Source organism: Grus americana, chromosome 2 (genome assembly GCF_028858705.1).
Source record: "Grus americana isolate bGruAme1 chromosome 2, bGruAme1.mat, whole genome shotgun sequence".
Lineage (NCBI taxonomy): Eukaryota > Metazoa > Chordata > Aves > Gruiformes > Gruidae > Grus > Grus americana.
Window position 1 is genome coordinate 167,982,343 of NC_072853.1, and position 23,713 is coordinate 168,006,055.

Genomic DNA, 23,713 nt, shown 5'->3' on the forward strand with positions numbered 1-23,713 from the left:
CAACGCAGATGTGCGCACGCACAGGCACCTCCAGCCAGAGGAAGGACTAAAACTCCTTCTTTTCGTTGTACAAAAAACCCAATTTCCAGAAAACTGAGTCCTGGTTTTTCTAGACAGAGGGTTTCTCACCACATAGCACAAGCTCTAATGTTTAAATTAAGAGGACAAACTTTGATTAGCCTCTCGATTACTGTATTCTGTAATCGTATATAATACTACGGAAACAATCTCCAGAGATCCCTTCCAGCCTCAGCTATTCTGTAATATCCATTTGGTTTCGCTGATCCAAAGGCCAGGAGAAAATCTATATTCTGAAATATTATCATATAAACCATTAGTTGAGCAGCACGTACCAGTTAAAAATAATTAAATATTCTTTTAATAAAGCAAATTGGAGGGTTTAGCTACTTAAACCTCTGCTTTACTGTCAAACAGGAAAAGAAAACAAGAAAACTGTAGTTATAGAAAAGGGCATCAAAGGCATCTAGTAAGTGATGTTTTAGTTGCCATGAGATGATTAGGGAAACGTTTTGGAGCGTGGATCCCAGCAAGACAAAAAAGGTGTCAGAAAAAAAACTTGGATTGAATCAAATAACAGGTTTTATCTGCACGTAAGTGGTTGATATTCAGACTCTGAATCAAGAATCTCTTTTAAAACACATTTAGATTTTAAAAAAAGGCATTTTAGTGAACAGCATTACTCAACCACCCTTTCTTCTGTCTCAGGCTACGAGAAGAGGAACAATGAGATGAAAAAGGACCATGAAGTTAAACGAAATGGCAAGATTTTAAATAGGTCTAAATCATCAGTCAGCCTTACCATAAGCTCTGCCGGGAATAAGAATTGCTTAGAAGCTCGTGAGGAGCTCTCACCTACGCCTGAAAGCCATTTTTTGGGCAAGGATAAAGGTCGTTGAGCCCTGAAGCAATACCCTTACTAATCACCCCTAAAGCTCAGAAGTACTTAAGTTATTTTTTCAAGGGATCACATCCTGCTCAACATTCCCATGCAAAAGGGAAAAGGCTAATCTGCAGCCAACAGCTACCCTCCGATATTTCAAATTACAGCTCGGTTAGATGTAAAAGAACTCATTTGAGATGACAAAAAATTGCGTGCAAGTAACCAAAGCCTTCGGAAACACACACTGTTTGCCCAAAACCTTTCCCACACGCAGCAAGATTTCCCCGTGTCTTCGGAGAGAGAGCGAGCTGGCATTTGGGGACTGGCAAGCCCAGAGGTGATGCCGATCTACGGCTCCAGGCTTTAAAGTAGCTGCACCAAGTTCAGACGAATGGTAGACAATAGAGGAGAAAGCAAAAAGCTTGGAAGAAAAAAATTAAGTATTGTTACAAACTACCACAGGTACAAGGATAAGGTTTACTTGGTGCTGATGCCAGTAATCCCACGTGTGCGAATCCTGCCCGATACCCAGATCAACACTGAATAAACAGGATGCTGCAAGACGACTGAGAAGAGGGTATAAATAAATCATCCTCCCCCCCCATACCCTCCCGACTTCCACCCCTTCTCATCACCGGGGCCCGTCTGGGCCCAGTCGGGGCTTTCTGTTTAGGAGAAGAGACCCAAGGGGGTTAAACACTTGCTCAGCATCATCTCCTCTACGAGCAACTTTGCTAGAAGTCAGGAACGTGACTTCCCTCCCTCCAAATTATGCCAATTTGGCCATAAAAAAAGGCAACCACAGCATCAAATAGAAGTTAAAATCTAAAACAGCTATATGCAAGGGGAAAAAAAAAAAAAGGGGGTAAAAAAATCAGTTACCTTTCTGTCAAGTACACATTCTCCTCAATAAGGTCAAAGTAACAGGGCATCTTTCCTTGCTTGGCAAACTCCTTCCAGCGCTGGGGGTCTCTGAAGTCGTCCATGATACACAACCGACCGACCATGGAGGAGTCCTGCAGCGTCGGCTCCACCTGCTCCCCCTCCGGCTTCACCTTCTTCTTCTCCCTCGAGTCCACGTCGCTCTCAGAGTCGCTCTCCAACTCCGGGCGTCTTTTTTTTGGTGGACCTCGTTCTTTTGCATCATTTTTTTCCAAAACCTTCACCTCCTCTTTTTTCTCCCCGCCAGGCACCGGCTCCTTGGTGGAATTGCTGCTGATCTCGTGTGCCTGCACCGAGCCTTTTTCTTTCTGCCCGGGTACCTGGCCGGGAAAATGAGGTTTGCAGTCATCGTCCCAACGGTCATCTTCTTCAAACTCCTCGTGATCCTCCGTTAGAGAATCCGGTACTTGCCCTTGAACTCGTTCGTAATTAACTGTAGAAGGTCTGCTAGCGGACCTCGCATCCCAGTAACCGTTGCCTTGCCAGTAACTCTGAGAGCCGCCGTACGCTCCTGAGCCCGGCTGGTAAACATAGCCCGAGTAGACCCCGAAGCTGCTATCTGGCTGCTGGTAGGTGCTACTGGGCTTCTCCGGCTGGGAAAAGTCCCAGCCCAAACCACCCAGGTCCTCCGTCGTATGAAAACCGTCCAGCCTGGAGAATTCTCCGAGGCCAGACTGGTTAAGCCCACCCTTCCCTTGTCTACTGTCTGGCTTGGAAGAGCTCATCTGGTGTCGGGATTTATCGGCGCTTTCGAAACTCTCCGGCAGACAAAACAGCTGCTCATCTTGTCGGCCGATCGGTCTACCAACGGACATCAGCTCCTTCAACGTTATTCTCTCGTCCGGGTTGGGTTTGCCGTGGGAGTCTGCCGTTAGGTCTGCCTGACTTGTGCTGTCAACGCCGTCGCTCTGAGGCTGGCACGGATCCGGCCGCAGCTCCTCCGTCTCCTTCCTGCTGAGCTCCGTGGAAGTTGCTGGACTCTTCTCCATCCCTCTAGGAGAACACCTGCTCTCTACTTGCAGACTGCCTTTACTCGCCATATTCTCCAATCTCTCTTCATAGTAGGGTCTGCTGGGCTCGGGTCGCTCATCGTCCCAGTGGTCGGAGAAGCGCCTGTTGCCCTGGCTGCTCCGCGAGGAGCCGGGGCTGCTCTCCTCCATCGCTATGGTCGAGTTCTTTGGTACAACCACAACAGACTGCAGCCGTTTCCGTGGCACGCCGTCATCAGAATCCGAGTCCTCCGTGTCGCTGTCTTCGCTGCCTCCCTCGCTGTCGCTCTCCCCCGTGTCGGAGTAATCATCGTGGCCAGCGGGAACAAATTCAGCAGCGTTGCCACTGCTGTCACATGTCGGGGCTTGAGTTACTGTCTCCATTGCTTCTGCAGTGACAATGACATTGCAAGAGGGGAACGAGGCGTCCGGAAAAGCCGAAGCCACCAAGGGCTCGTTTCCCTCATCCTTCTCAGCCGATACGCCAGGACACCGAACTCTCAAATCATCTGGCCCAACTCCCTCGGTGGAAACAGCACCTTCTTCCACAACCCCTCTGCCACGGTGCTCCAGCGGCACTTCCGAATAGTACGAATGTTCATCTTGGAACAACGACTTGCTTTTTGCCAAACCAAGATCGACACGCCGAGTATTCAACTCGAGCACCTCTTCAGCTTCTGAATGCTGCAGCAGCTCCTGGTGTCCATCCGGCGGTGGCACGTCCCATTTGGAAGAGACACTTTCCTCCGGCATGGGATGGTCCAACTTCGGCCTCGGGGAACAGCCGCCCTGGGAGGAATCCCTGCTTGAGCTCTCCGCTGCCAGGCTAATTTTATGGGAAGGATGACCGTGCTCATCGTGACAGGCAGACTTTGAGTGTTGCTCCTCCGTGCTCTCGTAATCGCACGTAACGGTCTGCGGCTCTACCTGCGTGTCCAGGAAAGCCTCGGATGTAACTTTTAAATCTGCTGGTTCTGCTTCAATTTCTACTTCCGAATGATACAAAGCAGGGTTGGCATAGTCTGAAATGTAGCAAAAAACTGGTTCTTTGGTTTTGTCGCATGGAGTCGCCTGATCATCCAGCTTCTTAAGTACAGTTTTAGCATGATCTACATTCACGACGGGCAAAGGGATGGCTTCCCCTTGCTGCTGCGGGACCGGAGCCTCCAAAAGACTGTTGCACTCGCTGGACTGGACCCGAGAATCGTCTGGCTCTTGCTCCTGAGACACATACGCGCTCTCAAACCCATTAGACGGCAACGGATACGACGGACTCGCCTTCACGACGGGTGACGCTTCTGACCGACACAGGCTATCGGCAGAAGACGCAGTGACATCCTCTGTTTTGGAGGCACTGGAAGTTGCCAAACCATCAGCCCTGCCCTCCAGGGACCCATTCACACTCATCTCCATGGGGAAACACGTTCTTAACTGATCGTGCTTTATCTTTAATAAAGTTTCTTGTTCCTTAACACTGTCATGGCATTCATTTCCTGTAAGTTCCTCAGACTTTGAGTTAGCAAAACCCACTTTCGAATCGTCTGCCTTTTTAAAAGCGGGCGAATCGTTTAACTGATTTAATGGAGAAAGTGTCTTTTCCCTTTCAAATTTTTTTGCAATGGACACCCTGATCTCATTGCTTTTTAGACAAGAGGTCTCTAAATCTAGAGAATTAGACTGCTGTTTTATTTCTTCGATCGATTCTGTACAACAGAAAGAACTCTTAAATTTATCAGGCTTTGGTGCGGGGGTCTTTGAAGGGGTGGACTTGTAACGGGAGGAATTCACATTACTGTCGGGCTTAGAATGGGATGTCCCCTTTCGATAGCCTAGCTCATCAAGGGGAGAGCACCTTTTGGTTACTTCACTTTCTGAAGTCCTTTTTGAATCTCTATCTGCTTTCGAAGACCTTCCTCTCCTCTCCACGTCAGCATGAGACGAGTCTACTTTGCTGTCCCTGTCCGACTTAGAGTAAGAAGTCCTCGAGTCTCTGTAGGAGGAGGAGGAGTGGGACGACGTACGCCTCGAGTCGCTCGATCTGGAATGTGTCCTCCTGTACTCGTCCTCTGAGTCCGAGCTCTCTCGCGCCCTGCTGTCCGCATACGAACGGGAATACCTCGACCTTTCCCTGTACGGGGAGCTCCGATGGTATCTGCGGTCCGATTCGTAGTAATGCGAACGCTCTGACCTCGAGTAGGAAGAGCTGGTTCGGGAGCCCCGATCAGATCGGGAACGGGAATGAGACCGGCTTCGCCTTCTCTCTCTGTCTGATCGAGAGCGGGAGGACGCATACCGCGAATCTCTTTCCGATTTTGAATAGCTCGAGTACTTCTCATCCCTATCCGACTTGGAGCGCGACGAAGACTTTCCCAGGTCATCACCTCTGAGGGACGCAGAGCTTCTTCTGGGATCCCTCTCCTTTTCTGTACTGGATATCTTCAGCTCATGTGACCGCTGGCTGGAGGAGGTCCTCACCGAATCTTCATCGGACTCGGAGCCCAGCAGTGTGCCATCAGACTGGGAGAACTTCCTCTTTGACCCCTGCCTCCGGGAGCAGAGGGGAGCACCCTTCGAGCCGTCAGAAACCTCATCCTCCTTCCCAATATGGGAATCTTCCTTCTGCGGAGTAATTTCTGTCTGCTCGGGCATGTTTTGAGCTACACGTTCTTCCGAACCACGCGATACCGCATCCTGCTTGACGTCAGGCTCCAAAGCCTCCTTAGGTAGCACGTGGCATGGCTCCTTCAAAGCGGGAACTTCAGCTTCCACGGGCGGCGACAGCAACAGAGTCGACATCAGCGTTACCGGCAGCTGTGGCAAGGCTGCAGCTGCAGGAACCGGCATTGACGCTGCCGGCGCCGCCGTTGGCGGAGGGGGAGGCGGGGGAGGCGGTGGCGTTGACAGAAAGTCCATGGCCAACGCCACCGGTTCCGTTACCGGTGCCACAGCCGGTGGCGGTAGCGTTGCTGCTATAGCTGGTGGTGGTTTTGCTGTGACATTAAGTAAATGTTTTTTAAAATGGATCTTCCCTAATTCTACCTTCGGTTTTGGAGGTGAAGACTCCTCAGCTGAACCAGTGGCATCCCCCAGGTCCATTTTATTTTTGGGGTTAAAGTCAGTCTGAGGAGGTACTGCAGGGGAGTTTTGAGTTTCATTTTGTTTCTCATTTCCAAGACCAGTCAAAAATCTATTCGGTAAGGTTTTCTTGGTTAAACTAAAGCTGAAAGACACTTTCTGTCTTCCTTGCTCCTCAAGGTTAACCTTTGTTTTGGTGCCTTTGGGCAAAAAGCGACTCGAAGCCACGCCTTTGAACACCGGGCCTTTGATAAAGCCAGCTTTCTGTACGGTTTCAGGCTTGCCCTGCAAAAGAAAAAGAAGCTGTAGTTAGAGGAATCAGGTTTGGGGTTTTTAACTCTGTTCTACAGGCACACTGAACAATTTTCTTTCACCTGGTGAATTTTTCATGGCAATAAAATAGAAATTGATACCCCAGGCTGGAGTCTGGGATAGCATAGCTGCACTGCCTTCTGCGCCTGGCGCTCTCTTGAACAAAATCAATTACCCAGTCATTTCCAGTTTGGAGCAAAATCTCCTCTGGGGTTTGGGCTGAGGCTTTTTAACTGACTTATTAATGACCAAACTGAAAGTCCCTTTTTCATTCAATTCTTATTTTTTTTAAAAAAGAGATAGAGTTCAACAAATAAAGTTATTTGAAAAGATAGTACCGCTTTATTTGTGTTGTTTCTGTGGTCTCAGGCTACAAAATATCCTGCATTTTTAAGCTCTAAGCGCTTGTGTTCTCCCGTCCCAGGAGACTGCACCTGGATGCATTTGGTTTCAGCATAAATCAGACTATCAAGAATTACAGCGGCAGTTTTACACCCTGTCCTTTCCCACCTCTCACCGACGGCCTTATCTCAATCATTAGTAATTCCTAATAAGTTTCCAAGCCTGGGTAGATCAGTATTAACAGAACAATCTCCAAGAGTTGCCATCAGGACGCAGTCGGGCGCGATGACTCTGTCACCTCCAAGCCAACCACCAGAAACTATCTGCTGTCTCCTGCCCAGGATCTCACTCGCCACCTCGCAAGGAGGACCGTGCTACAGCAAGTCCGTTCGTTTTTGATGCTAATGAGCTGAAAGTCATCTCCTCTAGGATATTAAGAGCTCAGGATCTCCACCAAGAAAGGTGCTGTACCAGCACTCGCAAGTGAACCCTGGCTTTGGAAATGGAGCAAGTCTAGAGCAACAAAGCTCCTTCAACATGGGAACCTCTTACCTTACAGGATGCATTTATCCAAGCCTGACCTTAGCAATTTTCAGAGCATAAACCATCGTACGTTTACCTGTCTTGGCATTTCTCCAACTAAATTTAAAGCTTAGGGCTCATCTACGCAAAAGCTGTGTCACAGGAGTGCAGTCCCTAAAGATGAATGTTGTCGCACCGTGGTAAAAGGGTGTCGCTGTCAACAGCCTTTATCCCCATAACTCCAAATTGCGTTAGTGTAATTACATGTTGTGTGAGAAGCATAACTCCCATGGAAACAGTGGTAGCAGTATAAAAACTGTAGAGCTGGGTTTTACTCCCTTAATTGTTGCATGAACACATCTTTGGCAGCAGCAGCAGTTTCCTGCAACCCACTGTGAATTATTACGTACTTTGTTATCCTTTAACTTCTGTAAAACAATGCACACTTGCTCAGGCTAAAGGCACCATAGTAAATTATTAAATAAGACGTTGGTGGAATGGAAACCCCATCCCATTCTATTTGCACCCTTGGATATCATATATACAAAAATATCCTCCTTTTTGATGAAACACACGGGATTTTATTTTAATTGTGAAAACCATGTCAAGGTTCTCCACATGACTCCTCTTGGCTACCCAGCATCATGCACACATTTGATCTTCGCCAGCAGATGATTAGCTCCATTCTGGGAAAAAACGGGTGCAAAAAATAAAAAAATACTCCTTTTAAGTGGCTGTTAATTTATATGGGTGCCATTTCAGGGATGCTTTTAATGAGTGCCATGGCTAAAAGGGCACCCAAACAGTGAGCTTGGAAAAAAGTGCATGTCCAGACACTTGCCCAGCTCTCAAACACGGTCCCCTCGCCACGACTGTCTCACAACCCTCCCCAGACAGTCATGCTGAAAACGCCATCCCTGTTTTCAAAAGAGTCCACGCATCAGAAGGGATCCAGAGACTAATACACAAGTGTATATAAACAAATTCATGGAAGAATAAAGGGCAAAATCAAATGTCCAGCATGTTTGGTAGGAGTTTCTACACATAGGACACTGGGCTCAGCCTCCCAAAGAGCAAGGAACCATCGTTTTTTGGGTTTGCCGGGTCAATTATTATCCCTACGTGACCAGAAATTCACATCTTTTTACCCCAACCTGCGTATATGTCTTGGGACGACGGAAGAGTAAGAGAGCAGGTTCCTGTCTTCAACCATACCTTGGTGCCTAATGGAAGGAGTCACCACAAATCTGAATCCAAGTTCTTATCAGACACTGGATTCACCTATTATACTAATTATATATTAAAAAGAAATAAATGTATATTTTAAAATACAGTAAATACAGTGCATCAGCGTCCAGGAGTTTTCTTTCTTGTTAGAACTTTAGTGAAATTATTTTATGTGCAAAATACGCGGTTATGGAAACATGCCAATGTTTTGATCAAAATCTTCCTAACTTCAAGTGCAACGGATCTGAAATCCGAGTTCACACGTGAATTAACGGGGTTTGGATATATCCACCTTTACAGAAAACACGGGATCTGAAGGGAAAAAAGCAGCTGCTAAGCTTCTATCCCTCCCCTTTTCTTAGTCTATTCAGCAGAGATGACACATTTCAAAACAAATGTTTCACCCTCATGTGCTCACCCTCCCAGGGATTTTTTCTTCTCAAATAACACCCGGTTTAACAAAACACGACTTACAGAATTTTAAACATACTCCACAGGTAGCTTTTGAAATTTAATAGGTAGCAATTACTGGCAAAAGCTCTCTGACAGAAGAGTTCTCCTTCCTTTAATGTTTTACAGAAAGGGAACGCTCCCCCAAAAAAACGTTTCTGTGGGTATTTTTGCAGAAAGAGAAAAGCGATAGACGTTCACCCTGCATATTCAGCAGAGGTACATGATCACCGAAGCAGCGGTGCTCCTGCCGCTCTCAGTTCGCTGGGAACACAGGGAGGACACGCAGTACGCTCACCGGCACAACCAGAGCAGATACGGTCCTACAGCATCCAAAATTATTAGCAGCAGTCATTCCTGTGCCGGGATATTATCAACTGTTCCAGCCTCTCCATGTTTTCTCCTTTCCCTTTTAATTCATTGAGTCCCACTCAGCAAAACTAATTTTTTTTTTTCCACAGATTAAGTCCTTAAATAATCATCTTCTCACGGTGCAGAAAGCAGCACCTACCTACACCAAATGACTCAAGGGCACCGTCACGCTCCGCTATCGCATCCCTGTGTGAAGATGGCAGACGTGGTATTCAGTGCGGTTCCCTTCCTCCCTGGATTTAACCACGGAACGAGAGGCACCCCGGGATAACACCAGATTTGAACGTGAAGGTGCCTTGCACTACTGTCCGAGCAAGCGGGGTTTACTTGTGCAGTTTGCTTTACCGGGACAGCAAGCCTCTCTCGACTCAAGAAATCTATAGGTCAAGCTAACCAGGTTGGGCTAACACGTGTCTCGGGAGCTACGCGAAGAAAGGAATCAGTTCTACTCACCTCATTTTCTTCTTCTCTATTGCAATCCAGCCGAGAAAACATGCAAAAGAAAACATAAAAAGAAGGCGTAAACATCGGGCAGAAACAAGAAACGTGAAGTTAGATCTCTGGCACCGCGAACAGGACGGACCTGGGGACACAGGGCGAGGGCAACACCAACCCTACAAGTAATCCCACCGCAAGAGATGTCCCTGCCAACGTCACCCGACGGTCAAGCAGACACGCCAACCACCTCTGAAGGGGAGCACGGCATAGTTTCGAAGCTCAAGAATATCAATGCTGAAAATAATGCTGGACTTTGGCAGAGCAAACGTTTTTTGAGCAAACTGCTGTCTTGGTGTTGTCTTCTGAGGGTCTACAAACCAGCCAGAACCTTATTTCTACAGCCACTGCAGAGATAACACAGCTATAAAATCCTGAAAATCAGATGTAGGAAGCTCAATTTGGTTTTCTTTCCACTTTAGTATTTCCCTTAGCAGCCCAGAAACAGTGAAAGTATCTGCCTCTCTCACCACCGGAAATTAAAGACACTTATGAACACCTTACTGCTGTATGACCTGCTACGAAGCTGCAGCCCTGGCTATTTTCTATGATCCTTAGAATTAATTAATCAGTACCTTGGCAGCTTGACAACGAACTAATGTGAAGCATTACCTTGACCCAACCCGACCTGCCAATGCCGAGCCAACGGGAAAGACCAACTTTTCTTTGTTTCCCTAAGTTCTTCACTCCGATACCACGAGCAAAGCAGTTTCTCCTACGAGGAAGAAGGAACAAGAACACGACCACTCTCTTCTTGCTCTGCCTGATACCTGGGAGAGTTTCAGCGAATTTCTCGGCCCCCAAAGGAAGACTACAGAAGCAAATGCAAAAGCTTCAGCAGTTATCAATACATCTTAACCAAGATGTCAACAGCTCACAGATTCACAGATTGGTAGGGGTTGGAAGGGCCCTCTGGAGATCATCTCGTCCGACCCCCCCTACTAGAGCAGGATCACCCAGAGCAGGTTGCACAGGATCACGTCCAGGCGGGTTTGGAATCTCTCCAGAGAAGGAGACTCCACAACCTCTCTGGGCAGCCTGTCCCAGTGCTCGGTCACCCTCAGAGGGAAGAAGTTTTTCCTCATGTTCAGATGGAACTTCCCGTGGTCCAGTTTGTGCCCATTGCCCCTTGTCCTGTCGCTGGGCACCACTGGGAAGAGTCTGGCCCCTTCCTCTTGACACCCACCCTTTAGGTAGTGATAAGTGTTGATGAGATCCCCTCTCAGTCTTCTCTTCTCCAGGCTAACCAGCCCCAGCTCTCGCAGCCTTTCCTCACACAAGAGATGCTCCAGTCCCCTCATCATCCTCGCAGCCCTCCGCTGGACTCTCCCCAGTAGTTCCCATCTGTCTTGAACTGGGGAGCCCAGACCTGGACACACAACTCCAGATGTGGCCTCAGCAGGGCAGAGCAGGGGGGTGGGGAGGAGAACCTCCCTGGGACCTGCTGGCCACGCTCTTCTCCATGCACCCCAGGACACCGTTGGCCTTCTTGGCCACGAGGGCACACTGCTGGTCATGGAGAGCTTGGTGTCCACCAGGACTGCCAGGTCCTTCTCAGCAGCGCTGCTTCCCAGCAGGTCACCCCCACCCTGTCCTGGTGCTGGGGTTATTCCTCCCTGGGCGCAGGACCCTACACTTGCCCTTGTTGGACTTCATAGGGTTCCTCTCCACCCAGCTCTCCAGCCTGTCCAGGTCTCACTGAATGGCAGCGCAGCCTCCGGGTGTGTCGGCCACTCCTCCCAGTTTGGTATCGTCAGCAAACGTGCTGAGGGTGCACTCTGTCCCCTGTCCAGGTCAGGGATGAGTATGTTGAGCAAGACCGGACCCAGCACTGACCCTTGGGGCACACCACGAGCTACAGGCCTCCAACTAGGCTCTGCACCGCTGATCACAACCCTCTGGGCTCACCTGCTTTTATCTGCTATTTCTTCTAGTAGAAGTCCAAAAGCACTCCCCAGCGCTCTCACCTTTACGTTTGCACGCAGACAGCCTTTTCCTTGTCTACCTTACAGATACAGGGGAAGTTTTCAGCTGGACCTTTGCTAAATTTTCTCAGCTTTTGAGCCATAATTCAGCACTGTCGTGGTGACACAGTGAAAGATTGCTTGCAGAAAAGGTTCACAGATTTCACTTCAAGCATCAGCTAATTGAGAAGTATCGGTTTCTGGAAAAGAAAGCCAAAGCTCTCGGTTTCTGCATCACCGCGGCAGGGACCCAACGCGGTGATGGCACGGCAATAACCACCTACCTCCCCACTGAAACCATCATCTACAGAGAATTAGGAGCAACCCTCTAGAAAGCCCTAGCACCACCAGTAATACACTCCTGCCTCTACAAAGGCTCATATCCAATTGATAAAGCTTCTTAATAGGCTATAAATTACTCTTACAGCAGCAAGAGCAGGGTTTGTTTTCATTGAGGAAACAAGAGCCAGGAGTTTAAGCAAGCCATGGAGTACATGAGGGCATGGCTGTGATTTAATGGGGTTAAGCAAGCCATGAATTCAAAATACTGCAGATGCAGAGGAGGGCAGAAGCCCTCCAAGAACAGCACTTCAACGTGAATTAATGCCTGAAAGGAGGTTTCATTTTTAGGATTACAGAAAGTGGAGCTACAGACTTCCAGGACATCAACACTTGACAGTCACATATTTTGAGTGTTAAACACAAGCGTTGACAAGGGGTGAGAACAGGACTGAGGTCTAGTGCAGCCAACAACGTTGGACTCGATGACCTCACGGGTCTTCTCCAACCTCAACGATACTATGATTCTATGGAGATTTCAATACATCCACAACCAGACGCGTTGTGATGCAGCACAGTATAACAACCAACAGATGAAAGCTGGTGGTCCTAAGCCAAAAATGAAATAACTGTCTCTTTATACATAAGAACAGAGATTTGAGTAGCTCTATATTGGGAGACAGGTAATGAAGTTTAGTATTTATAATTAATATCCTGCTGTAAAAGTAATTCCTCTTAACAATCCATTTTTGCTCTTGTTGCTGAAATGTTGCATAAAACCGGTACTAAGCTAAAATGCTGGCTACATGAACTAGAGGTCTGCAAAAACTGAAAGCTAAGAACAAATTTCTCCCTTCCAAGAAGATACGCCTACAAAACGACAGGAATCACGGCACGATCCGGGCTAGCTCTAAGCTCACATCCACAGCAGCAGATTTCCCAGACGAAACACGACGTCGGTAGAGCAACCTCAGCATCTGCCACCTCGCAACGGCCACTCCACCAAGGCGCACGGCGGAGCACCAGATTCTGCACTCGGGGGGTCAAACCAGGCGAGAAAACGGCAATACGCTGAAGGGGAAAAGTAGATTGTCGAGATCCTTCAAAACCCGGAGACAAATCTTGCAGGGAAAAGTGAGCTGCATTACGAAACGGATGATCTTGCTGCTCAAAAGCCACTCGGTAGCGAGACTTGTCTGCCCTTGGCGGGGGGACTGCTAGAATTTGAGCAGCTTAAAGGGTGGCAAGTGAGAAATCAAAATATTAAAAGATAGAAAACAGTTAAGAAGGGACAAAATAGAAGGCGTTGCATGAATTAAACTGTTTGTTTAAAATAAAATACGTAAGAATGAAGCAGGTATGACCATACTGGTAATGGTTCTTGTACAGCCCTAGATGCCTATACGAAGGATTTCATTTCTACTGGACAGAGAAGTAATTCTTCTCAGAGAGGGAACAGCAGTGTTCCCTCACTGCAGGGGTGTTTCAGCCAGTGATGCCCAAGTGCTTGTTCCTCCTGAATTACCATCACCAGCTAAAGCAGCAGAAAGTCATCCCACCACGCTACGGGCGCCCTCGCCCAGGTTAACCCTAATAAAGGAGGTAGTTGGCTTGGGTTATGGATCCCAGTTCCATTTACAGCCTCTTCCTTCACTCCAGATAAAAAAAAAAATTATAAGTAGATTTCCAAAATTAGCCAACGCGTTGCTGTTCGCTCGAAAACCTTTTGCCAAATTCCTCCCACGCTGGGTTTGAAGTTACATAAAATCCCCCACGTTACAAGCCTGAGGAAGGAGTGCGGTAGCTGGCACGCAGAAGACCCGGCACAACAAGAGCGTACGCGAGCTGGGGATCCATCCGAACACACAACCCGTAGGTTTTCCAGCAGGTTTCCAGCCCCAGAGGTTTAGAGCTATCCCACTTGTTTCCCGCTGGCTGCACCTTGCTATCTGCAGGTAGTGAAAAGGAAGAGCGTTGTTAAAATTAGCATTGAATTCATGCACTTTGTGGCTCGTTTCTGTGAATGCCAAGAGAAAGGGTTTGTTAAAACCTAAAATAAAACTCAAAGCAAAACTGAAGACCTCTACAAACAAGTGGTTAATAAATTAAAAAACAAAACAAAAAAAACAGGCAACTGTCTTTTATTCGTCTACCGTAGCCCTATGTATTAGTATTAAAAATAAAAAACAGTCTGGCCCTAAAGTAAAATTTAAAAGAACAATTTGCCAGTCAGATCTGATTAACTAACGGCAAATACCAGGTGAGAACAAGATGTGCTAGCACACCCCCCCCCAAACGCACGACTGCCCCGCAGCAACCACAGCAGCCAGTAAATCCCAAATCCCCACGCCACCCAGAGGAGCTGGTATTTGCAGGAAAGGCTTTTTTAAGGCTATGGACCCACATTTCTACCAAATTCTTGATATTTAAAATGTATCAATGGCCATACATACTATTCTCTTTCCATGGTTTTATTCCTTCAGCTTTCCTACTCATGGAAACATCCCAGGTTTGTCACAGGCGTGTTTCTAAGAAATAAGGTTGGATTTTAATTCCGAGGTTCAGCAGCCCCAGCATTTCTTAGATGCTTAAACAGCCTGACACGAACGACACTTCTCTCCTTTTTCAGATGTAATCCGTATCGTAATCTGAACTATACCCAGGCTTTGCTTATGCTAAAAAAATAAACAAAAAAAAAATGCCTTCAGGCTTCTGAAGTTTAAATGAGAAATGCTGGTCTGCATTAAGACAAAACATGATGAGCCTCACCTCCCCTGTGTCCTCTTTTTTTTTTTTTATTTTCTTCTTCTTAACAGAGAAAAAACTGGAAGCCTAAAGCTCTTCTTATCTAAACATCTGCAAGACTAACCACCCCGCAAGCCTAAAAAGCCCCATCCTGAGCAGGCACTCAGCTCACCTTGCTTTAAGCTGACGACAGGGTATTATTGTGCAGGCATTAGCATAGGTCCATCTGAAAGCCTACCCGCCTGGGCAATTACCTTGCTTTCTGAAGAAAGGAAATAAAATGCAAAAGTTCAGCACTCAAACCGGAGGAAATCCCAACCTCCAGACTGTTTTGCTTAGGCCAGGTTAGCCAGAAATGTCCTGCCAGCATGGGGATGCAGCCGGACTTTCAGCGCTGCTCATGGATCCACTGGCACGTAACACCACGAACCTTTATCCGCGTCACCAGGGCTAAGCAAACCAGAAGGAAATACAAAGATTTCGGGTGGAAATTTGCAGTTCCGGCAAGATTCTAAAGCCAAAAAAGAAATATCTGGGTAGATTTCACTGTAGAATGGGCAAGGTCTGGCCTGTCTGGCTCTTAATACCCAAACGTGTCCCTGCTCCCAAAAATTCTGCACCACGACCGGATAATGTACAACCAGAACAAAAAAAACCAAAAACAAACAAAAAAAAAAAGCAGGAAAGTTAATAGACAATCTTGCTCCTTCCCCCCAAAAAGCCATGGACAGAGGAAAGGCTAAAGCACACCTGGGCGGGGGGAAATCCCTAACAGTGCCAAACATCTTATTTAAACAGAAGCTTGAAAGCAAGCCAAGCCGCCCAGAAAATGAGGTCAAGGCAGCTGTAAGTATTTACGTGTCCCCGCGGCACATCCCCCAGGTCCAGCTCACCCAGCCCCAGCTTTCCTACATCAGCATTTGCCGGTTTATACAACATTTTCTCTGGATTTGGAGTTGTAAGTTTGGAGCAGGGGAAGAGAAACCATTTCTCCCATGCTGAAATAGGAAAGAACAGAGAGGACTGAACGTGCAAGGAAAACAAGTAGCTGAATATACTGAAAATAAGTTTTCCTTCCTTCATTTACAAAATTTTAAGGGCTGAGTGACATCCTGCATAGGCTCAAGTATGCCAGGACGGGCTTTTTCTTTTACCATAAATTAAGGGTTACCGGTGTACGGAGTCACCTGTAATCATCAGTGAACGCTCTCTCCTAATCCACCCCCCTGAAATGAATTTTATAAATCAAGCAAAACCCCGGACACAACCCATTTCAACAGCAGGCGTGAAGAAGATTAAAAAAAAACTCAGCTGCCGCAGCTTCCACTTCAGCCCGGGGTCCCGCTTCTCATCTGGCTGGCAGAGAGCCACCGAGAACAGATTCAAGAGGCATTACAACGCAATACGGAAAACTTACAGCGCTATAATTTTTTACTGAAGGCATTTACACTCCGTTCTCCGCAGCTGGGGAAAATATAGGCTTAAAAAAAAATAAAAAATAAAATGGTGCAAGGTAAAATGCCTGTTCTTCGCCAACTGGCAGCGTTGGCAAAGGGACTTCTGCCCGAGCTATGAATTAAGCCCCGGGTCCGGCGGAGCCGGTGCAGACCCTTCCGGGGGCAAGTCCACTGACAGTGACCAAACCCTAAAGGGAAGGGGGAAAAATAAAGGGGGGGAAAAGGATGGGGTTTGAAAATAATTTGCTTTTGCTGCTGCTCCTCTTGCAAAGGAAAACAGACACAGGCAGGAGCACGTGAAAAGCCACAGGTTGAGGTTTTGGGGGGTTTTTTGGCCAAAGTTTCATTTACTGACTATTTAGTTATCCGTGTGTTGATAACATTAGTGTTTTAGAGAAGGTAGGATCTTCTACTTCAGGAAAAAGACCCGGTTAAGAAGAAAATAATTTCCAGTGGTCTCCAGTCTTGTGCTCCAATAAAAGCATCACAGGACCCTGCTCCTTCCCCAAAACTGCCCAGGAATTCCCAAACTCACCACCACGCACATGGCTCCCGCTCTTCCCTCTCTCCCCAGTGCCAGGGCACGTCTAAAGAAGAAATCGAGTTTGAAATCGTGACAGTAATCATCATAAGCAACGTTGTTCCCATGGCAGCCGGGCAAGGGATTTACCGGCAGAGCACCAGTACAGCGAGGGAAAGGATGAGGACAGACGGAGGGACAGAAGAGTGACGGTGACAAAAAGAGAGGGCACAAACTCACAGCTTAACTCGAAACCACAGCTTCTGGCACGGTATGTGGGAGCATCAGTCCTTGGAAAGCTTCCTCCTCCTCCTCCTCCTCCTCTCGGAGCAGGGAAAAAGAGATTGCAGCAGCAGCTTTTAGAGTTAGCATCCTCCCAGCAACAAAATTTAAATGGGATCACTTTTCAGGTAATCCCTGCCTCCAAAATCACCTCCTTTCCCCGTGATCAGGCACAAACAGCCACAAAAGGAGAAGTTTCGCACATACAAGGTGCTCTTAAGCTGCATTTTCCCTACCTGATGCAATTAACTCCTAAAACCCGCACACACGCCCTGAGCCATCTGTCCGTCCAGGGCTGCAGTTGCCCCCGGGGAAGGATGAGGCTGGATTTAACACAAATACAGTTTATCACCTCCGGCTTATCACCTCCAGCACACAAGCAGGGGAAGGCAGGACGGTTTGACATCGCTCTCTCCCCGTGGGGTACCACCGGCGGGAGGGACGCCCCAGGAATTGCACAAAGAAACCCAAAAAAACCAGGTTAAAACCAAAGCACACCGCTGCTTGCAGCGTGCGAGGCGATTCAATTCTAACAATTCAATTCTAACAATTCAAAAGGCCGACATTAAGACTTTTAAGCTTAGGCCAGGCTTAAAAGCTCAGGGTCGGCTCCTAGCTCCGCAACAGCCTGCGTGCAACCTGAACGAGTCACTAAGGTGGCTATCCCCATCCCCAACATTTTTTATCTGCCCCCCTCAATCCCACCTTTATTTATTTCCAGGTTCTTTGGGCCACGGATATTTTCAAACATCTACAAACAGTGTTTGCAACAGCGAGGCTGCGACGCTGGTTTAAGCGCAGGCGCTACTACTACACCACCCAAGCAACAAGACATTTCTCCTACCAGCACAAAACCGCTTTTAGGACTCGCTAAGCTTGCATTACACATCCCAGCTACCCCCACCGGGATACCGAGCCCGCAAGCCAAAATCGCTTGCCACCACGAGAAGCGGCAAATATCTTCTAAATCTCTGCTGCAGATTTATAGCAAATACCCTCCAAGTTCATTAACAAAAGGAGGGAAAGCAAGTGGCAGCCTTCTGCAAAATTCCCTCTCGAGTACGGCGTCTGCCGTCGTAACCCGGCGGGGACGGTCGCGTTTGACTCGAGTAACATTTCTAGACTCGGAGGGAAAAGGAATTAGTGGAATTAGTAAAAAGAAACAGTTTGGGGTTTAGTTTTGCTCCAATGCCATCCCGTGCAATCACCGGGCTGCACAGAAAAAATTCAGCATGTGCTGAACTAAACTGCTCTAATTAAGTTAAAAGATGTTCGATACCAGGAAAATAATTTCACTATTTAAATCCTGCTGAAAAGCAAGTGGCACCACCCAGCTTTCAAGCAATACAAGGCTCAAGTTCTGCCAACGCTTCTCTAAAGCATTCCTCTGCAGCGACAGGGGAAGCAGAGGAAGGCGAGGGGCCTGAAAGCATACTGAATTTAAAAAAAAAAAACAACTAATAATCAGAAATATCTAAGCTGACTTACGATCATCACTACCGGCGACCAGCACAGGGCTTCACTCTTGGTAAAGAAGTCAGCAGCTCGGGCCGCCACGTATCACGCAGAGAGTTTAAGGCTTCATCTGACCGGAGCAATGGCTCTGGGTAATCAGGTCTGTGGGCTAAAAAGGGGGGAAAAAACCAACCCAAAACCCCCGAGCACAAGGCAAGGCCCCTCCCTCGGAGGGCAGGCACACAGAGCGGGGGGAAGGACTGGCTCTGCGGGACCCCCGGGGAACCCACCGGCTCCCAGGCAGCCCCTGGGCTACATGGCATCTTCTGCAGGGCGACTTCTCGCCCGCTGCATTTCTGGACTGGGTAAAAACACGGGGGGTTACCCCTCCTTCACCTACCTGCGGGTATCGCCCTCCCGCCTCGCCTGCGGGATCTTCCTTGTCCCGATGAGCAAATTCCTAACCTGGCCTTATCATCACCAAGCCCGCATGACAAATACCCCCCTTTGTCTCCTAAAGTGCCTTGAAAATAAAGATTTCTCTCTGTTTCCCCACGCACCGCTGGGCTTGCAAAGAGTCTACATGCTTGAGGAGAAGGCTAATCACACCGGTGGCCCCGCTGGTGGCCTTGGGGAGGTCTTCCACAACCCGAAGAGCCTGGTGTCACTTGGTGAGGTGGAAATATCTACACTGCCCGCGTTGGGATGCAGTCGGATCAAAGCCACCCACAACGCGTGGCGTGGAGATGTGTCACCTTAGTGATCCCCGGCATCGCCTTCTCCACAAAAGGATCACAGGTCAGCAGGAGAACACCTTAAGTGCAGCACAAAGGAATTCTGGCCAGTCCCTCAGCTTCATCAGGGCCTACAACTTTTTTGCCTCCGTCTTCACTAGCAAGTGCTCCAGCCACACCGCCCAAGCGGCAGAAGGCGCTGTTTGACATCTTTATTGGTGACACGGACAGCGGGATCGAGTGCACCCTCAGCAAGTTTGTCGGTGACACCGAGCTGTGTGGTGGGTCGACATGCTGGAGGGAAGGGATGCCATCCAGAGGGACCTGGACAGGCTGGAGAGGTGGGACCGTGTGAACCACATGGAGTTCAACAAGGCCAGGGTCAAGGTCCTGCACATGGGTCAGGGCAATCCCAAGCACAACTCCAGGCTGGGTGGAGAATGGATGGAGAGCAGCCCTGAGGAGAAGGACTTGGGGGTGTTGGGGGACGAGAAGCTCCACATGAGCCGGCAACGTGCGCTGGCAGCCCAGAAAGCCACCCGTGTCCTGGGCTGCGTGTCCAGCAGCGTGAGCAGCAGGTCGAGGGAGGGGATTCTGCCCCTCTGCTCCGCTCTGGGGAGACCCCCCTGCAGTGCTGCGTCCAGCTCGGGGGTCCCCAGCACAAGAAGGACACGGAGCTGTTGGGGCGAGTCCAGAGGAGGCCACGGAGATGCTGCGAGGGCTGGAGCACCTCTGCTCTGGAGACCTCAGGCTGAGAGAGTTGGGCTGGTTCAGCCTGGAGAAGAGAAGGCTGCGGGGAGACCTTAGAGCCCCTTCCAGTCCCTGCAGGGGCTCCAGGAAAGCTGGAGAGGGGCTGGTGCCAAGGGCAGGGAGTGCCAGGCCAAGGGGAATGGCCTGAAGCTGCAGGAGGGGAGATGGAGATGGGATGTGAGGCAGAAATCCTTCCCTGTGAGGGTGCTGAGGCCCTGGCCCAGGGTGCCCAGAGAAGCTGTGGCTGCCCCTGGCTCCCTGGCAGTGTTCAAGGCCAGGTTGGATGGGGCTTTGGGCAAGCTGGGCTAGTGGAGGGTGTCCCTGCCCGTGGCAGGGGTGGCACTGGGTGGGCTGGGAGGTCCCTGCCCACCCAAACCAGGCTGGGGTGACTCTATGAAAACAGAAAGCAGGCAGGAGCAGTCCTGTCTCCCCAAGCAGGAGAGGTTCGTAAAAGATGTATCCTACAAGCTTCACACGGAGGTAAAAACATTAAATTTTAGTTTACATTTTCACCTTGAGCCATCGTAGCCAGGATACCTGGTAATTCAGACACACACATATAACACCAAACACTTCCGTAATTCACCATATCAAAGTCTGCGTTCACAAAACGTCCCGTCCTTACCCCAAACTCACCCCAAGTTTAACAAGAATTTACTTTCCCATAATCGGGTGTCCCTAAATTCAGACTTCAAAGGGTAGGAACTGCAACCCGCACCGTGCACCCCAAAAAACTTTGTTGTCTCAGTGCCATAAATAAAACGCTGCAACGCCCAAGCCAAGCTTAAGGCTGCTGCTTTAATATAAAATCCTTAACGTATTTATTTCTTACGTGATTATAGATGAAGTTTAATCTTCTATTACAAAACCTGCCTGGCAGGTTAAGTCAGCAGCAGGAGACATCTTGGGAGCTGCTCTCAATTCAATAAAAGAAAATAAACCCAAGCTCCCTGCAACACCAGCTCCTGGAGAATCGAATGCTTTAAATCAAAACTATTTTACCGAGATTAAACCCAGCCTAACACGACAAGAAGAAATGAGAGCTAATGAGTGAAAACCTGCACCCTGCTACGGCTCTGCAACATCGCGGCAGGCTGCTGTGGCAATGCTAAACACAAGGTGATGCCAGGCAAGGAAATTACTGTAGGAGCAGATAAATTCATCCTCCTTTATACCTTTATTTGCAATAAAAGTGCAAATTGGGAATGGGCTGCGCAGGCAAACTCCAAGCACTAGGCTCTGGAGTTTTTTCTGCCGGACACTGATGTTACAGAAGGCTGCAAATGTTAAAAATAATTGTTTTCTGCTAACTCAGAATGACATGCTTTTTATTTCTAGCTGCAAAACCTCCGCTGATGCATTTCAAATAGAAAGGCGATAATACAATTACAGCGGGATGCTGTGGAAACTGTAAAATCTTTGAGCGATCCTGGGTAAAGCCAGCAGGAATCCGTGTTTGGTCCTAAAAATGGTGTTTACGGTCGAGCATTGCTCGGGCTCGGGCTCCTTCCCCAGACCCAGTCCCACAGCTCTTCCTCCTGTGACAACATTTCGGGTCAAAGTCTAACTCCTGGCCCACGTTTCCCCTGAATTTCAGGTCCTGCTCCATGTCAGCCCTCAGGCTCTCAGGGAGATGCTCTGGGGGATGAATCCCAAAAGGCTGAAGCTTGCTAGAGAGGAGCAGCTGCAGGGATGGAGCATTTTTATGGAAGTTTACTAAAAAAAATACAATGGGAAAAGTCAGGAAAAAAGTAAAGAAAAAAATAATAACCTTTTTCAGCAAGGTTCCTACCAAACCTACAAAAAACAGAGCCCCACTTTGACATTCTCAAGACTTTTTCTCAATGAACTCTACCAGTTCTGGCAAGGAAAAATGAAAACAAAGCGTAGCCTGGGACGCTGTAAAACATAACGAGCACCACTGCTCCTGGGTTACGCGGGCGTTAAACCCCCGACGATGACCTGAGCCTTCGGACAGCAGCTTTGCGGCTCCTCATCGCTCCCTGCAGCGCCGAGGAAGTTGCACCAAAGCCGCTTGCGCGGCTCCACCGGTACACCACTGCTTGTCTCTTTAATAAATCTAAATTATCAGCTAAATAACAAAATGCAGCCAGTCTATTAATTGGGATGAAAGTCAAGTACATATGGCAAACATATTAATTTTTCTTTATGCTTCTGTGTCTATTAAAAGTAGGTGTTTATAAATCCTCTCTCCCTGTCTAAATATACACACAAACAAATTATATTTAGAATTACGTCACCAGGTCTCTAACACAGGACGTCGAAGGAAGGCTGTCACCTATCCACTTTAAGCCCACTTTGAGCCATTGCAAGGAAAATATTAAATTGCAGACGGAAAATTAGAAATAATTAAGACAAGAGGACCATCTGAAAACATTTTCCCTTCAAAAACCAGGGATCTCTCCATCTCTTTTCCGAGCGATCACCAAACCGTAGTATTTAGGAGAGCTGAGTTTATATATTAGCTGCTCTTGCATACGAAGTGTGGAGCGTGTAATTATCCGTGCACGTGTTTGAGTGACTAAAGGTACACGGAATGACTTGGAACTCAAAATATATTGTCTGGGTAGCCTACAGCTGCTAAACTTCCTCATTTTTGAGAAACCCGACTGCTGGAGCACACCCTCCCGGGGAGGCATCCCGAGGCCGTGACTTTCCCTGTCCCGTTCGCACACATCATTCCATCCTCAGTCACTCCACCGTAGAGGAGCACCACCAATCCGCAGACCTAAAACCTTGAAAACTAAAGGAAAAAACGTATTCCCAGCATGCTCACGCACAGCCAGCTCCTGGAAAAATGCACGGTTTTCTGATTTACAGGCATCTGAATTGGCAGAAACCACAAGGACCTCAACTGCTCAAAGCCAAATGGGCATCTATTTTTTACTTTCCTCCCTTTCTTAATTTCCCCTGAAGCGAAACACTGCAGATCTACCCCGCCTTTGCTGCACACCGCGTTTCTGGACCCCAAGCACATGGAAAAGGAGGAACAACAGAGCAGTGGGTGGAAGCTGCACAAGAATCCAGGGCAGAAGGACAAGCCAAGAGGTCCTCCTCCCTCAAAACCCAACAACCATAAGAAGACCCAAAGTTGGGTACCAAAAACCAGGCAGAAGACGACTTCTCCAAGAGCAAAGCTACAACCCTCAGGGTTCGTTTTAAAGAGAATTGGGCAACGGTACTGAAAACCTTGTGGATGGAGTGGAAAAAGGCAAGAGGAGAGCGGAATGAGTAGCGCTGCACGGCATCCGTGTCTCCCTCCTGGAGATGGCCAACCTGGAGATAAATGACCTCATTTAATTCAGCTCTGCTTCAAGCAACCAGCCTCAGAAAGCTCGGGTCCAGTTGGGAATTTTCCTAAGACGATGTCAAAAATAATGAACTCAGGTGAGAAATTTGTCTGATAACTTACTGGCCGGCGAGGTGAGCCGGTGAAGGCCTCCTCCCGCCACTGAGACAAATTCAGATGTATAAAGAGAATTTTCTTTAAATAAACTGACTTTTCAGAGACATTAAGGCTTAAGCGCGGAGCTGAAAAACCCTCAGGTACACTCAGACAGCGAGAGCCAAGTTTCTCCCTTACTACTCTCGATTTCGCACCCCGTGGGACCATCATTATTCTCCTTAATAAAGGGGAGAAGCGTTCAAAGGGAAATGGAGGTGTAAAACTGAGCCTTTCCCTTCCATTAGCATCTCCCTGATGGATTAGAACAACATACTCAAGGACCCGTATTTGGATATTTAACCACAGCACGATTGCCAGGAGCTTTTGCCTTGTGCTGAGGGCACCAACGTTAGCGATTGTTTTCCCTAGAGAAAAGCAGAAAATAGAATCTAGATGCCTATGGAAAGCAAAAAATAATCAAGTCCCAAAGTGAC

At 48.2% G+C, this 23,713-nt stretch overlaps 1 protein-coding gene across 3 annotated transcripts in view; it reads right to left on the bottom strand.

Annotated features, from left to right (window-relative positions):
• Positions 1-23,713, bottom strand: part of SETD2 (SET domain containing 2, histone lysine methyltransferase) — a 69,449-nt gene that overhangs the window by 42,206 nt on the left and 3,530 nt on the right. The window contains exons 1-3 of one of the 3 annotated variants that reach the window (XM_054818672.1): positions 13,711-13,742; positions 9,586-9,601; positions 1,784-6,192 (exon numbers count right to left, since the gene is read on the bottom strand). In XM_054818672.1, the coding sequence (XP_054674647.1) occupies positions 1,784-6,192; positions 9,586-9,601; positions 13,711-13,727 (4,442 nt within the window). In that variant the 5' untranslated portion in view covers positions 13,728-13,742. Of the gene's footprint in view, positions 1-1,783; positions 6,193-9,585; positions 9,945-13,710; positions 13,743-23,713 lie in introns of those variants that run through there. The other 2 variants (XM_054818671.1, XM_054818670.1) reach the window with 2 other exon arrangements.